Source organism: Meleagris gallopavo, chromosome 12 (assembly GCF_905368555.1).
Source record: "Meleagris gallopavo chromosome 12, MGAL_WU_HG_1.1, whole genome shotgun sequence".
Taxonomy (NCBI): domain Eukaryota; kingdom Metazoa; phylum Chordata; class Aves; order Galliformes; family Phasianidae; genus Meleagris; species Meleagris gallopavo.
Genome location: NC_139415.1, coordinates 7,600,812 through 7,617,371, shown reverse-complemented (window position 1 = coordinate 7,617,371; position 16,560 = coordinate 7,600,812). Strand labels below are relative to the sequence as shown.

The window sequence follows — 16,560 nt, the reverse complement described above, 5'->3', positions numbered from 1 at the left end:
CCTAGTTATCTGTTCGTGTATAGGACACTATAGGACACCAAAATAACTATATGTGATTTTAGGCAGGTTTCTGATTAAAGAGTTACGTGATTCCAGGCACAGCTCTTGGAGACTGAGACCTCGCAGACATGTGAAAGGATCAAAATTACTTCCCTAATTTGATTTTTTTCTTACAGGAAAATAGCGTGTAACTGTTGCTGTGTTGCTGGCTCACATACATTAACAGACAGATTGCTGAGAACACATCATTCACTACGCTATATTCAAGATTAATGTTCTTATGCCTCTTGTATTCCTGCCCTGATATCTAGTCCACATTGTCCTATAGCCTAGAATGGCTATCACTGTGTAATTAGAACTAAAACACTTTCTGAGTGTAAGGGATATGAATATTAGAGATAAAAACCATAGAAGCAATATACCTCAGGGAAGTAAATGTAAATGGCTACTTTCCAAGATTTTGAGAAGAAACATATGCTTCAAGAGGGTTGGGGAGATGGTTTTTTTTAATATTAGTCATTATTTTTAACCCAAACTTCTAGTCATTATGAAAATTTTCTTTTCCTCTTGATGATCCTGTTTTGCTTGCCATTTATCACTTTGATATCTTGGTACTGTAGAGTTTGGTATTGTCACAGAAAGTTTGAAAAAGCAAGGTGTGGGTTTTCTCTTCTGTAATTTTTTTGATCTTGCTGGCCCAAACTGATGAGATTTGCCATATTTGCAGAAATAAAATCAAGAGATGGACACGGAGATAGAAGTAGAATTCTTTAGTCCTTAAGAATGGTCTGGGTAAACTGATAGCAATTTAATGTCATAGGTTTAGATAACCCATTAACAGTTTAGCAGAAAAAAAGGGGTTCTTCGCATGCCATATTAACCATAATAGGACATCAAGGTTATAATCTTTGTACCAGAAATGAACTGGCAGATATTAATATACTTGTCTTGTGATCGAGAGAATAGAGACTAAGCCTTTTTTCTTCCTAGAATAACCAGATTATTTCTTCAGATACCTACTCATAGCACTGAATGAATATTAAGTGCCTTTGAGGAAAAAAGTTTTAGGTTTCATTAAGACTTTTTTATTTAAGGAAGGTAGAAATTTATACGTATATATGCTGTTAAAAAAAAAGTGCTGAATTACAAGATATTATCTGGACTGACAACCTGAAGTGTAAGACTTGCAAAATGATCTCCCATGTTGCTGCAAGCACAGACAGTTTCCAAATTAGGGCAGGGTGCCTATCTTTTTACCACATTGACTTGACTGGTAAAGCAGAAAAGCAGTGAGTCTGTGATTTAGGAAAAAAAATAATAAAAAAAAAACTTAAAAAAAAAAACTTAAAAAAAAAAACAAAAAAACTGAGTCATAAACCCTGCATAACAGGTTTTATATTAGAAATGGCAGCTCAGCTAGGCACCGCTGAAAGAAACAGTGATGATGATGGAAAGCACGCTTCCACTGTGTACTGAAAACTCAGTTGTGCACTACAAACATTAACTAAAAGTTTATGTAACTCCTGCAGTTATGCTTAAGTATGATTAGTTTAGCATAATCTAATCTGCTTGCCTTTCATTAGATTCCAAAGTTTATGTTGTAGTATAATTTTTAACTGTTTTTCATTTGCTTTATACAGACACTTGCAGCTCGAAAATCTGGTATTTCTATGGCCATGCTCATCCGGACATCAATAAACAATGAGGAAATGGTAAGTGCTTTCAGTGGCAGGTTTAATTCATTCAAATAATGGAGGTGTTTCTGTTCAGAGCTTCTTAGAAATTATTTAATTCTTAAACAGGGTAAAACTGCATGCATGTGCATTTCCTTAACTGTGCATGAGCTTTTGGGGACCTTAATGGCCAAAGCTGCACCAACAGAGTTTCAGATTGACCATTAGGAAGAAGTTGCTTACTTTGAAGGTAGTCAAACAATGGAGCAGGATTTTGAGAGAGGTGGTTGATAGACCACGCCTGCCAGTGTTCAAAATTCATTTGAATAAATTATGATCTCAATAACATGCTTTAATGTTTAGATAGCCCTAAAGAGGTTGGGAAGGTTGGACTTTGAAGGTTCTTTTCAACTGAACTTTTCTATTTACTATCTGCTCCACTGTGACAGAACCTGATTGTCATTGTCTTCTGCAAGTGCACCCATGTGCTGTGCTATTTGCATTTCCCTCTCTAACCGCTGTTCAGAGTGCTTCGCATTTAGAAATTCTGATCCTCAAAACTGAAACTAAATGCAAAGAATTGCATGGAAAATTCAGAACGTTAAATGGTGAGGCTATAGAATTTGTTGTCTCTACTTGAAAAGTAACACATGAGGAAAGAAATGTAATTAGCTGTAATCATGCAGTTTGTCTATTACTACTATCAGCGCCATAAAAAAAAATATATCTTGTTGTGGTTAGAGATACTTGTCTGAAAAGATAATTTAGTACCAAAGGCAAGTCAAAAAGACAAATAGAATGTTAAGAATTGATAGAAATGAACAGGAATATCCTGGGATTCATTATGCTGCTGCACAGGCCCATTGCATAGCTCAAAACACAATGCTAAGAATCACAAAAAGTATAATCAAGACATAAAAAATGCAGATGTAATCACATGCTAGAAAAGAACAAACAAATGAGGTCTGTTCTACATGGAGAGGAGAAGGCTAAGAGAAGACCTATGCAATTCTGAATGATACAGTGAAAATATACCTGTAACAGTTATTCACTGTTTCTCTTAACATAGAAATTTGTAGGTGTAAAACAGAAAAATAAAGCTATCCTTAAATAACATGTTACTTTTTCATTGCCACAGAGCTAGCAGAAAGCATGAAAGTATTAAAAAATGGGGGGAAAAACAGAGTAGAAAAACTTCTGAAATGAAAACCTTACATTGAGAATGAAACATGGGGCTTTCTATGTCACCTTCTGCTAAGAAGTGTGGGACAACAGTCTATTGTTTTTACAACCTCAGCTCTTTGACCCAGACTTGTTTTTGAATGTTACTGTAAACCCTATACTGCAATCTGCCCCATAGTTGCGGCTGAATTACTTCCAAGGCTTGCTTCTGCTGACATGCATCCGTGACAGTCAAAAATGTGCAAAAAACCTTTGTTTCACAAAATAGTTATTTGGTGAAATTCTTAATTTTAGGGTGTCCAGTTTCACCATCCTTTTTACCTGCCTGCTATTAACATCTAAAGAGATCACACCATCAATAAGACTGAGATGACTCTACAATGTCTCTGTGCAGGCTTTTTTAAGTCCTTATGGATGACTGAGACATTCTTTGACTTTTGTTAATGTAATTCTTTTCAATAACAAATGTTACCCTAGACAAAGATTATATTTCATATAAGAGCTTACCAGGATAACCTTTTGAAAAAAAATCATTCTCATAGCTAGTAAAACCTGAGTGTTGTTGTTATCCAATTTTTACTTTACTTAGATTTTGCAGAAGAGAATTATTTAGAACAAAAACAAGACAGATTATATTTATTTTGGGAATTTTTTGATTGTGATGCTAGCAAATTTATATGACTGAGCCCATCATGCTTAAGAAGAGAAGTTACTAATTTGAAGGAACAAAGGCTTCTTTTGTGTTCCTCAGAATCCCTGTGCATATAGAATCTTCTAGAACATACTCAGCACTGAAAAAAAATGAAGTGCTTAATTTTTCTTTTATTGCTGTTAATGTCCATAGGAGAATGAAAAAGCAGACTGAAACACATAGTGCAAGGGCAAGCACATCCATCAGTCTTCCCTGATTTGTTGTGAAACTTTTATGCTTATATGGTCATCATTTAATTTGCTGATGCTCAGGGGTCGATTGATGAGAGAGGAAGCAGCTGTTGTTTGAAATGATTTTTCAGTAGAAACATTATTTATTTTGTTCTGTGATCTCAAAATAGCAAGAAAGGTTGGTAGAACAAACAACTATGGGATCTTAAGCAGTGTGAAGCAGAGGGAAAATTGTAGAGAATAGATTTATGTCAAGGAATCAGCTCAGAAGAAAACTTTTTCCAGCCACGTTGTAGCTGACACAAAAATACCTGAGTTCAGTGGAAAGACCCTAAGATATTTCATATATTTTACTAAATAATGTCTACAAAGCAAGCAAATATCATTCACAAATATTACTAGCTTTTTGTAATAAGTTCAGGTTCAACTACTCACATACATGTCAGCCCTCATGCAAAAGCTGTCACATTTAGATGCTAGGGGACTGAAAGTGTAAATTAATGGAGCTAGTATAAATTGTTAGCAAATACAGAAAGAGTAATACAGCCACACTTGTAGATTCTGAATTAAGATGTACTGTTCAGGAGAAAAAAAGAAAAAAAGAACAAAATCTCAGGGGACAGCTCAGTGCAAAGATTTCTCCACTGCTTATTGTCAATCAGGAAAAAGTAATGTACTGTGATCGAGGAGAAACTGAAAGGGAAAAATACACTGAATTTGTCTTTATGCGATTATACTCCTTTAATCTCAGTCTGAGCCAGTCCACATGAAAAATTGATTCAGAAATAGAAATTTCTTAAGAAATCTTTAATCTAAAACATTAGTGGAGAAACAGACCACAAATATAATTTAGAAACATAAATGTTAAGGAAGGAAAATATAAAAGGTTACCTCAGAGAAGAGGTGAATAAGAGGAATCAGAATTATGCTATCCTAAACATACTGAAGTGCTTGTTCTACAGTAGACATAATGGTACAGATAAAACTGACTTCAACATTTAAAGCGGGTGAAAAGTAATATTTTTCTGCTTAGTCTGCAAATAGGCAGCAGAACTCAGTGCCCTAAGGCCCGATCAAAACAAAGTAGAGCAAGATACAGAAACAAAAAGATACTTTCAGGGATAAAACAACTCTTCAGATAATGTCCATGAAACCACATAAAGCAGCATCCACTGTTTAACTTTAAGGAGGAAAGCTCTCTTCAGGCAAGGTATACTTCTGATTATGGCTTTTCTGTTTGTTTTTTGTTTTTGGGGTTTTTTTGTTTGTCTGTTTGTTTGTTTTTACTTTTCAACCTTTTCCAGAGGAAATGTTAGTGACACTAATAAAAACAGGTTGTTTGGCTGGTGAAAATCATTATCAAAATGCCTTCAGTATGGGAATTATTGGAACTAATGTTTTTTTTTATTATTTATTTTAAAAAGATCCAGTGTCACTTACTTAAAATATTAATAGATGAGGATAAATACTGAGCTTTGCCACCCTACACCACTATCCTTCTAATGTAACATCAGTGAGTGTCTTGACACTCAGTCTTGACACAGTGAGTTTGTGTTTTCAAGCACTGATCCAAAGGCCTTTTAAGCACTGTCAAAGTATTAACTTCAGTGAAACTGAAGCATATGTTTACTGTTCAGCATCCATTTAATTACTTTGCTGAGAAAAGAGATGGAGCAACAATTTTGTTAAAATAATATGTTGGGTGACATTGATAAATCATCTGAAGTAAAATACAAGAAAAATAAACATCACTTGGAAAGATAAGCAGATACATAGAGAATCCTCCTAAATGCTAACTGTGCTGTTACCATGCTTAAAGTTCAGTGCATGCACACGGTACATACTTTAAAATAGAACAGAGTATTAGGAAAGAAAGCCTCTGGACAAAAATATAAATAGAATTTGCCTTTACAACCGTACTTTGTTTTATTAACAATATATCAATTAGAAAGGGAACGATCATGTTCAGCAGCAAAGCTCATCTAAAGATCGTGTCTTTCAGCTGAAAACATCATTTACCTTCAGATGTTTATTTCAAGGCTGGTTCAGCTGTTGAGCTGTGCTATTGCATTACCTGCTGCCCTTTCAGAAGCAGATGAATGTTGCTGGGAAAGCTCCAAAATGATTTATATTTTGTGAAAAAATCAGTGAAGTTAACAGGGTGAAAACATAAGATTTATTCTGATACTACCAGAGTTCAGGTGGTAAGATTGATCTACGTGTGAATCTTCAAAGACGTGATGGCTTCTGATTCGTAAAAAACACAATTCCTCAGCAAGTGGCATAAATTAACTTTGGGTCATTTTTGAAGTTTTCTTTTTGGTCTCCACAGTCTCCATGGGAGCTGGGGGTGGATATGTATACAAAGAAGTAAGATGGCTACCCCAGACCCTGAGAGTGTGTTTCGAACTGAACCAAAGTGGACTTTGCTTGCTTTCTGAGGCTGATGTTTTAGGAAAGGCTAAAGATAAAATGCAGCTTTTGGTCATTCCTGCTATATATTCATCTCTTCCTAGTTTTACAGTGTTCTCAGATGCTAAGACCAATGAAATGTCTGACATCACAGGATAGAAGCTGTTATTAGTATGTAACTAGCAGTGTCAATCAGAGCTCTTGTAGCATAAGCTACTTAACAACATGTTTTTATTACTTCTAGTGCTTGAACCTATGAAGTTCTGATTTATGATTGCAAGTCAGTAAATTTATTGTTTCATGGCTATGAATGTGCAATATTATGCAGATATATTTTTATTTTTATAAGTTATTTTTAGCACATTTTCCCACATTTGAGGGGAGGTGTAGCAACATAAATAGAAGAATTAAGTGCAAGAACATATCAACATACTACTAGAGAGAATGATATCTTGTACTTGAAATGCACTTCTCACAGCTGAGGAAATGTTAAAATTATGAGTGTTAACAAGCCACTTAACGGAGTATAATCGATTGAAAACAACTGCGGCTACAACACTTCTTATGGAAGAAATACACAGTTCACAGAATAATTGTTGCACTTCATTGGCTCTACTTTAAATTATTTTTCTGTTTCTCTAGCTCCACAGTAAAGCTATTTGTTGTTTCTTAAGCTCAAGCTTTTGAGTATGTTAATTCCTCTGAACTGGTATTCTAATCTAGCCTTCCCTTTTTTATACGTGTTATCAGTACTGTAGAAGTAGAGATAAAGCACAGTGACAAATAATAGACATTCTGAAGTGCTTTTCCCCAGTTTGCTACAGCCGTGCAACCAGCATATGGCTGCCTTGGGTTACATCTGCACAAGATGAAGTGATGGCAGAACAGATTTTCTGAAATATCTTGTACAGCCTCTTTTTCTAAAAGAGACAATTAACAGGTCTAGAGCTTCTAAAGTAGCAGGCACCTGTACATTTAATGAAAAAAAGAACCAGTCATATTTGTGTGTGGAGTCCAATTTCTACCTACGTACTGCTGAGTTTTTTCTCATCTTCAACAAATCAATTGGATTTGAAAGAAAAAAAAGTGGTGGATCCGTGTGGCTGGAAAACCTTGAACAAGTAAATCAGACCACTGTTTCTCAGTGACTATTTTTTTCCTTTTTTTCCTTTTTTTTTTTTTTTTTTTTTGCCAGTTTTCAGCTCATTGAGCACTGTGGAGCTGATTTAGATTGTTTATAATTCTAATCAGCAAATAACTGACTGTTCTCCTGCTAGAACTGAACGTGGCTGCTAAGCCAAAAAAGAAGTCCAAAAAATGGGTGTATATTTTTAAGAGTATGAACCATTCTAGTTTACTAGGTAAAAAGTGTCAGTAACTATAATAGAAGCATAAAATGAGAAAATTAGTATTTCAGAAATAAGTTCATACTTCAATGTATATGACATTGTAAATGTAATAACATATACTTAACAACATACAGTTTAACTTCAGTTCACTTGCATGAGGCAGCACTTCAGCTCAAGTCCTGATATATTTTTCTCACTCAACAGAAAATACATGTTTTCAAGAAGACATTGCAGGCCTTGATCTACCCAATATCATCAACTACACCTCATAACTTTGAAGTTTGGACAGCAACAACTCCTACATATTGTTATGAATGTGAAGGTCTACTATGGGGCATAGCCAGGCAAGGAATGAGATGCACAGAATGTGGTGTTAAATGTCATGAAAAGTGCCAAGACCTCCTAAATGCTGACTGTTTGCAGAGTGAGTATTTTGTGGATAGCTAACACTTTGCAGTACTGGACACTGTTATTTTGTCTGTATGATCAGATATTTCTTGAAGTGAAGGGCCAAATCATCAGATACTAGTGAAGGCATGTTGATTTTCAGTGGCTTAGGATCTAGCCAGAAACTGTGAATGTTATTTTTGTCCTTGGAATGTATTGAATATTGCTGGTCAGTAACAAAATAATATTCTGTAGCATCAGTATGTTATCTACTTTGCATTGCAAATGGCAACATCCAGAGGAATTCATTGCATGAACTCCTTGTTTTGACTCAGAATACAAGAAATGTCAGAGCAAAGACAGAGGAAACACTAGTGTGATATTCACTGTAGTCATAGTAATGTGCTTTCAGTAATATAAGCACAAAAATATGAGTAAATCAGATCTTTTTCTCACCAAACCATAATACAGGAACTCCTTTGGGACTAGAATTAAGATAAAATAGCCTCCTTTTTAAAATCTTTTTCTCCAGTCTCTACAGATTGGGAAACTATAAGCAAGTCAATAAGATTACAGTGTAATACCTTTTGTATTTGTGTTCACATGACCTCCAATTTGGTCATTTTTTACTTTGTGTTTTTCAAGGGTACAGGAGCTGATTCTGAGTTACCACACATTTGTTTTAAAAAATAATTGCTAGATTTTTGTGGTAATAAGTCTGGAAACAGTGAACAATTTAGTTTTAAAAGAGTAAACCTCTAGAAGACAAACTACAGACAAAAAAAAAATTGTCACACCTAAAGAATCCTGGTCTTCACATCAGTACAGAATAGTTCTTGAGCATCTTGTCATTGTGGATGCTTTTAGAATCATCATCATAATTCCATAATCACCAGGACATATTGGCCCCCAAACTTGTGGAGTTTTTTTGTCTGTGGGCTTTTTTTGTCTGGTTAATTGATTTGTTTTTTGTTTTTGTTTTTTTTTTTTTTTTTTTAATGTGTAGCAACTGGTAATATACGCCATAGAAAAAATTACCATCACAAGCTCTGTAAGATCAATATCTTGTTTTAAATTAGGTTTAAAAAAATCAGTGCTATGTTCATTACAGTTCTCTTATTCAACAAGATGCACCTTTCTAACCGTAACTGCAATATTAAATCAGAATTGATTTTAATTTTGCTGTGTTTGTATTAGTCCCTAAAGTGGAAGGGGCTAGTTACCTTATTGTGCAGTGTAAGTTATATTGTCTTAATTAGTCTGATCAATACTGCACAAAATAAAAATGTTGCTAGCTGTCAGCAACATAGGATATAAAAGCTGTTGCAGTAAATGACTTGGTAGAAATTGAAAGATACGCTGATTTATTTATTTATTTTACTATAACTTAAAACTTGCATTTTGAAGCATATTCCAATTTGATTTTAACTGTCTCTAAAATCAGTAAGATTTTCTGTGAGAATACACAGTTGCCATACAGAATGTGTCCATGGTTCATGATGTTATATCTATGCTTTTTAAAGGACTGGAAGAGAAAATAGAAAATGTTGATTTCCTTCATCTTTCAGGAATGACTTGTCACAGTTTCCAAATATCATCTCTTGACATAAAATTACTAGATAGTTCTCCATCTGGTATTTAATCTCATGGTAGTATTTAGGGGTTTTTTGTATTAATTCTTAATTTTTCAGTGTCCTGAATCTCCTCGTCCCTTATAAAAGGCTGAGGATATTTCATTTTTTTTAATCTGGAGAAAAATACTGCATTTGTTTAGTCCTGAGAAAGGAAGCAGAGAGGGAGGTGCTGGTATCTTTTCCCTGGAAACCCATAACAGTAGACATGAGAATGTCACAAAGCTGCAGCAGAGGACGTAGATTGGATATAAGGAAACATTTATCTATTGTGAGAATGGTAAAACTGTGGAACAGGTTTCCGCGTGACTTGATTGAAGTTCCATGCGTGTCAGTGTTCAAGAGGCATTTGGATAATATGATTCAACTTTTGATTAGCCTTGAACTGGTCAGGTAGTTGGACTGCATGATCTTTGAAGGTCACTTCCAACTAAGCTATTCTATTCTACCACTTGAACATCGTTTTGTTTTTTGTTTGTTTGTTTTGTTTTTTATTCAAGTGAATTAGACCAACAGATTTTCAGGATGTCTTGAGATTTACTGGCTATGGAAAATACTTTGACAGCCTTTTGGCTATTTGATATCATATGTATCTGGAATCTCATCCTACATTTTTTCAATCTTATGAACTTATGCCACTCTCCTTTACTATATATATCTCTTTGAGCACATCTGAGGACGTTAGAAAAAGAGAGAGAAGTGATACTTCAGACACAATGAAAACAAAGAGAGCAAATTATAAGATTGCAGTTATTTAAGATTTTGCTGAGATATTATGCTGAAAAATAATCTTTTCCAACTCTGTAGATGTATTGATAGTTGATTCAGTACTCATTGCAAGCTGTGAGAATCTCAAAAAAGCCATTAAAAAAAAAAAGTGTTTTTGGTATTGTAGGAAATGAACTGAGATCCTCTAGATTGAATAAAGCATTGAAATATCTGAATTGTAAATGAACAGCAAGATGTTTAAGATATCTTTGTCATAATTTGACTATCAATTCAAAAGGAGCCATAATCCTTTGTACCTTTCATGAGCTTTGTTTAGAATGCTAACTAGATAATGTTTTTACAACCTTTTTGAAAAATGCTTGATGCTAATAGCGATAGTGATGATGATTATGATGCTCACTGCCACATACTCTGGAGCAGCATCTAAAAACATGAGCTAAAATTCAGTACTACTTTGGTCAAATGGCAATATGACATTAATTATAAAGTATTATTTATTATTCTTGTATCTGGACTTAGATTTCCATCAAGAATTGGAATAGCCATCTTAGCATGGTGGGGGTTTCAGCTTATGCTTCAGCTGTTTGTAATACTATTCTGGTAAAATGTCTGAGTTTCTTTCCTCATGTCCACCTGCAAGATGAGAAGTATTGACACTTCTTCAAGAGCACACAAGTTACTCCAGTACAATATGTATTGCAGAGACATTGATTGGGAACACTTAATCTGACAGACAAATGACGCTTTACAAGGAGAACTGTCTTTTGGCTTTAAAGTGACTCTGATATGGGTTATAATTTCAAAGGAGAAATCTCTCCAGAAATCTCCTGGGAACAATAATGAATCAAACCCATAACAATATGGCCTCCTTGTACAACACTGAAATACTGTTATACAACACTAAAATCTGAAGTCATTGGTCTGGGACTTCAAAACCAGCAAATTGCTTGACTACTGTTATTTCATTTCTGGAATTATTTTATAGATAAACCTGACATACCACCATAGATTAATATAGTGTAAAAGTTATTCTCCTTTGGATAACATACTTTGATATGCTGTATCATCCTCATATATATACTGAAATTACTAATAACAAAAAAGTTACTGAGAAATGGAATCTCTGTTCCATACTTGTAGTATAGTCTTTGGCTGGGTGGTCACTCAGTAAGTGTTTTCCAAAGGACCATGAATTTTGATAGCACACAAGCTCAAGTATTGTGTTGACTGAGTTTTAATATCAAAATTTAGCGCTTGCCATTAAGTTTTGTTCCCATGTTTTTGACATTTGTTAGTGTTGTGAAAGCAACATGTGCTGTTACGTTATACTGCAGACAAGATGCGAATAATTACCAGTGTATCAACACATAATGAGCAAGCGCTGTTCTGTCTTAAAACTGACAGTTCTATCATGTAGTTTCTCTGTACATGACACAAGCCTTTGCAGCAACGCAATACATATTGTTGCAAATATATTGATTTTAGTTTGAAGATTCTCTGCTTTCTTCTACCCTGCTGTTTTTATTTATTAATACATCTGTATCTTTCTACTTCGTACTAGGAAGGAGGCTACAAATCTCTCCCTTGAATCCTACCCCTGGCCTGCAGCTGTTAAGAGCAGGGTAATGGAGATTCACATAATTCTTAGTATGCAAAACTAGACTTCATAAAATTCTCTAACCCCATCTCATTTTTTCCAGATTCTCATTTTTCTATTAGATGCAATATTCCTTCCCTGGATGGTCCCAGTGTTGAAACTCTTGGAAAAGCATTTCCTTTAATCTATTCAGCAGTAACCTGAAGGTCACATTCACTCTGTTAGAGACTGGGCACGGAAGGATGGCTTCAATAGCTGCCAGAATTTCCTCCATTAGCATAGAGCTTTGTGAAACACACCTCTGCTCACTCATGCTGCTTTAAAAAGAAGGGAAACAGTGTATTGCACTCTGATCTGGAGTGAGGATGTCAAGTCACGACCGCTGACCTGTTTAGGCAGTTAGGCCAGTCTCAAACTAATCTAAATGTTTAATTTCAATGGCTTCTGAATGCCTTAGTTAAAAGGATTTATATGATAATTACAGTATCTACATATAAGCATATATATGAAAACTGTACAAGGAAGGAATGAAAAACTTTCTATGAGCGTAGGCAGTCAGCAAATGAGATGTATTTCGAAGTGGTCAAGTAAGCAGCTGAATCTGCTATGGCTGGTTTTTTGTGGGTTTGATGGTTTTTTTTTTGTTTGTTTATTAGATTTCCACTGCTGGAGAGCATAGTAGGAGTCCAGATTAATCTTCTTACTGTCAAACTTAAATTCTCTGAAAAATGAAGTGGAAACATTAGCAGTTTTACATATTATTTTTGCTATTAATATTTTTGTCATAATGGAACAAGTATGTTTCCTGTATCATCCTGTTCTAAAAGGAGAAAGGAATGAAAATATTGCATTGTGCTGACGTAGAGGAAAAAGTACATGCAATTTGAAGAAGAAATTTTAAACACGTGATGTTATTAGCTGATGATTCAGCTAATATCAAAGGCAAGATCAGAGCAAATGGACCCAGACACTGAATACTTCTGTACATGCTTCTGTAAGAATCAGCATGCCTAACCCCATATAAGAACCATTAGATATTCTGATGTTTTCACTGTATTGATCAGTACTGAATAGTACTGGTTCTATAAATATTTCTGCATACAATGTGTAACCGAATGAAGGTGTGTATTAACTTCTTATGTTAAACTTAGGCAATTGCTAATTTTCAGATATTTCAAAGAATAATTACAAGTAGCTTGGTATTCTCTAAATGGGAGAAAGAACTAAGAGAGCAGTATTTTAAGAAATGTGTTGACCTTTTTTCTCCTTTTAGGAGCTGCTGAGAAAAGTTCCAAACATGGTGCAGAAGATAAGACACAGAACATTATTAGTGCTATGAAGGAAAGAATGAAGATCAGGGAGAAAAACAGACCAGAGGTGTTTGAAGTGATCCAGGAAATGTTTGATATTTCCAAAGAAGATTTTGTACAGTATACAAAAGCAGCAAAGCAAAGTGTTTTGGATGGGACATCCAAATGGTCAGCAAAAATAACTATCACAGGTAAATATTCTTCTGAATCGTTTGCTTTCAGAGTTCTCTCCTTCCTATTTTTCTTTGTTCAGGAATAACATTTATTATAATTAGAATGGGATCTGCATGATAAATGGCATACATGGTACATCTGTAAATGTCTGAACTTGTATCATCTAAACCTGGAAGAGTTTTAAGTTACAGCCATTAGCAAAACTATTTCATATTCCACTGCTCTAGGTAGTACACTGGTCTAGATTGTAAGGTAAGTAAAGGCTTTTATTCAGTTTCTTCTGCCTCCCACCATTAACTCTTGTGCCTGAGAAAATTTTTACCAAGTGTTGACCAGTTGCAAGTGCATGATGACTGACATGCTATAAATGCTGCAGTGCACAATTCCTGACCCTGCTGATCCAGGGACTTATCATCCATTTTTATTTCTTGACTAAGGATCAAGCAACTTCTCAGTGCTGCATAGCAACCTTGCTAAAATGTGTGTTTAAATCAATTCTGATTGTAGCTGATGTTTCAGACCTGTCTGTAGGGTAATTTTCCCAATAGGTTTTATAAGATATTTTGATACATTGTTTGTATGATCAAATATTCACAGCGTTAAAAATTACAGGATTGTCCTCTACAGCTCTTTATAAACCAAGCAATTAGAATACACAGGCATATGAAGGGCAATCTTAGCAAGTTACTCAGAAAATATGCAAATGCTTTCAGTCTGTCTATCTCCTTAGTAAATATCAGTTTACTACTGTTGGTTCAAAACTCGCATTGTTGAATGTTTGGTTCATCTCTTTTTAAAAGAAAAGCCCTTTATTGTTTTAGTTTTGCAGATTCAGCGCCTAATTACAGAATCACAGAATAACACATGAAGTAATTTTAGAAGGGTAATCTTCAGTATATTCAAACCCTCTATTAAAAGTAGGACTAACTTGGAAGTTACACAGCTTGCTCAGGGCTTTGTCCAAACTAGATTTGAAAGAATGCAGATTCTGGGCAACCAGTTCAGTGATTCACCACTCACAGTGTGTTTGTTTTGTTCTTTCTTAACACTGAGCTAAGCAGGTATGGCTGAACTCCCACAGGGAGATGATGTGCTGAGTAAGAATACTCAGCCATTTTTATGTATCCATTTTTCTGAGTGCACTGAGGGAGCTTCATTATCCAAAATGATTGACATCAGAAAATGTTTACTAAATGTTTCTGCTGAGACATTTTAAACAGTATGTGCAAAATAATAAAACCTACCTCTGCAGATGTTAGGAGCAACCACAAGTGTTCTAGCTGCAGCTTTCTGGATTTGATGAGTTGCTTTTTGAGAGTTCTGCTTTCTCCTGAGTTTTCTAGGAAATGATATGGATTTATGCTTGCCACAAAATTCATATATACACTAACTGTATACAACATTAATTAGCATAAATGCTGAAAAAAACATAAACACTTAAATAAAAATGAATAAACTGCCACCCTGTTTATGATAGAATGGAAAATATTCTGAAAACCATCATAGTTTGTCTTTCCAGTGAGAAAGAGAAATGGCAATCACATTCCTCATGACTAGTTTCATAATCCACTGTGTGGATTTTTGGAATTTTGGACGTTTAAATTTTCTATATATCTTTTTCATATTTGGGGAAAAAAAAGAACTTATTTTGAATTTTAAAAAAGAAAGTTTGTGATTCAAGGTATCATAGTATTGAAACCAAATTATACAACAGTATTATGTTGCCATGCTGATTAAACTGAAGTTTGACTATCTGAATTATGCATGGAAAGAAAAATACTTGTTTTGTGCTTTCTACTGACTTATTAAATTATTTCGCTATCAAACCAGTTTTGTAGATTTTATTCAGTCCAACAAAGTAGTTAGAAAAATCTTATTTATCTCCGGAGGAACAGAAGCTGGGAAAAATGACCTAGAAATTTTTGTTTCAGCAGCCCTCATTCTGAGGGCTTTGTTTCCTGTTGCTGCTGTCACTGTCTCATTTATTTATTTGCAATAAAGGCTATGAGGGCTAAAGTACATCTCTCCTTTTGTTGCAGTGCTTTGTGCTCAGGGCTTACAAGCTAAGGACAAAACTGGCTCAAGTGACCCATATGTTACTGTGCAAGTTGGCAAAACCAAAAGGAGAACAAAGACTATTTTTGGAAACTTGAATCCAGTATGGGATGAGAAATTCTATTTGTAAGTATAGAACATCACATTGTTTCTTACTTTTCTATCTTATATTTAGGTAATATAATGCTGCCAAGTGGAAAACTTACTTAATTTGAAAGCATTTGTTGTCTGTTCTGTGCATATGCATGGTACCATGCATTAATAAACTAGCTCTAAATGGGGAGAGCATAGGAGTTTTTACAGGTGTATCTGTAGCATTCGTACAACTCATATCTATTGAATCTATTGATGGTGTCTATTTGGTTTCAGATTTTATAAGGAACTTCAATAACAACTTATTCAGACTTTCACCTTAGGTGTTAAAAGATGTAAATGCATTCCTGGCCCTCAGGCACTGGCTATGAGAGTTAAAACATGGCTTTATTGAACATCATGATTACCCTAGGTGAAACTGGGGCACTGACATGACTTAGTACGCTTCAAAGACTGGGCTGAGTTGTTCATAATGGTTATCTTTCCAAGGCTGAGTGCTGTCTAGAGGTCAGTTCTGAAGAGTCTGATAGGATCCTTCTGTCTCCTTTCCTTGGCTACAGCCCCAGAACTGATAATGGTATCGTTTGTTGTCAGCACATTACTGAAGTTCAACCCTGACCACAAAGTAGATGTTCCAATCTGTAACATGTTGACTAAGGCTTCAACATGATTTTATGCCAGTTGTAATTTTGGCAGCATTCCCAGAACCTCTTTCAGAAAGGGATGTTACAGTAGAGGAAATTCCAATTCGCATGTACTGCATTGTTCCTTTCCTTGAAATGTTGCTTTAGGGCACAACACATTCCTGACTGAGAATTGTACTGATCTGATAATAGTATCAGTTTGCTTAGTGTTCTTCCTCTGCGTGTATCAGAAGTATTTCAGCATTTATTTTTTTTTCTCAGTTCGATTACTATGTGCCACTGTATTTGATGTGCACTTAATTACTCTTAATTACTCAAAATCAGTCAGGGATTCCGAAAGGCTAAAATAAGCTCTAGATTTTGTTTAGAAAATTTTATGTGAAAGGGAACTGTTCATTCTGGCAGATGTTTAAATTTTCAGTGAAGTTCTCGTTGACTCTGA

The 16,560-nt window shown here is 34.9% G+C and overlaps 1 protein-coding gene across 11 annotated transcripts in view; it reads left to right on the top strand.

Annotated features, from left to right (window-relative positions):
- The window catches only part of UNC13C (unc-13 homolog C), a 171,847-nt gene that overhangs the window by 79,720 nt on the left and 75,567 nt on the right, over window positions 1–16,560 (top strand). For all 11 annotated transcript variants that reach the window (XR_014885973.1, XM_085234277.1, XM_085234275.1 and 8 more), the window contains 4 exons: window positions 1,641–1,712; window positions 7,703–7,922; window positions 13,116–13,343; window positions 15,366–15,507. Coding sequence is in view for 10 of the 11 variants with exons in the window: in XM_085234277.1 (XP_085090403.1) it covers window positions 1,641–1,712; window positions 7,703–7,922; window positions 13,116–13,343; window positions 15,366–15,507 (662 nt within the window). In the remaining variant the exon portion in view is untranslated. The remainder of the gene's footprint in view (window positions 1–1,640; window positions 1,713–7,702; window positions 7,923–13,115; window positions 13,344–15,365; window positions 15,508–16,560) is intronic.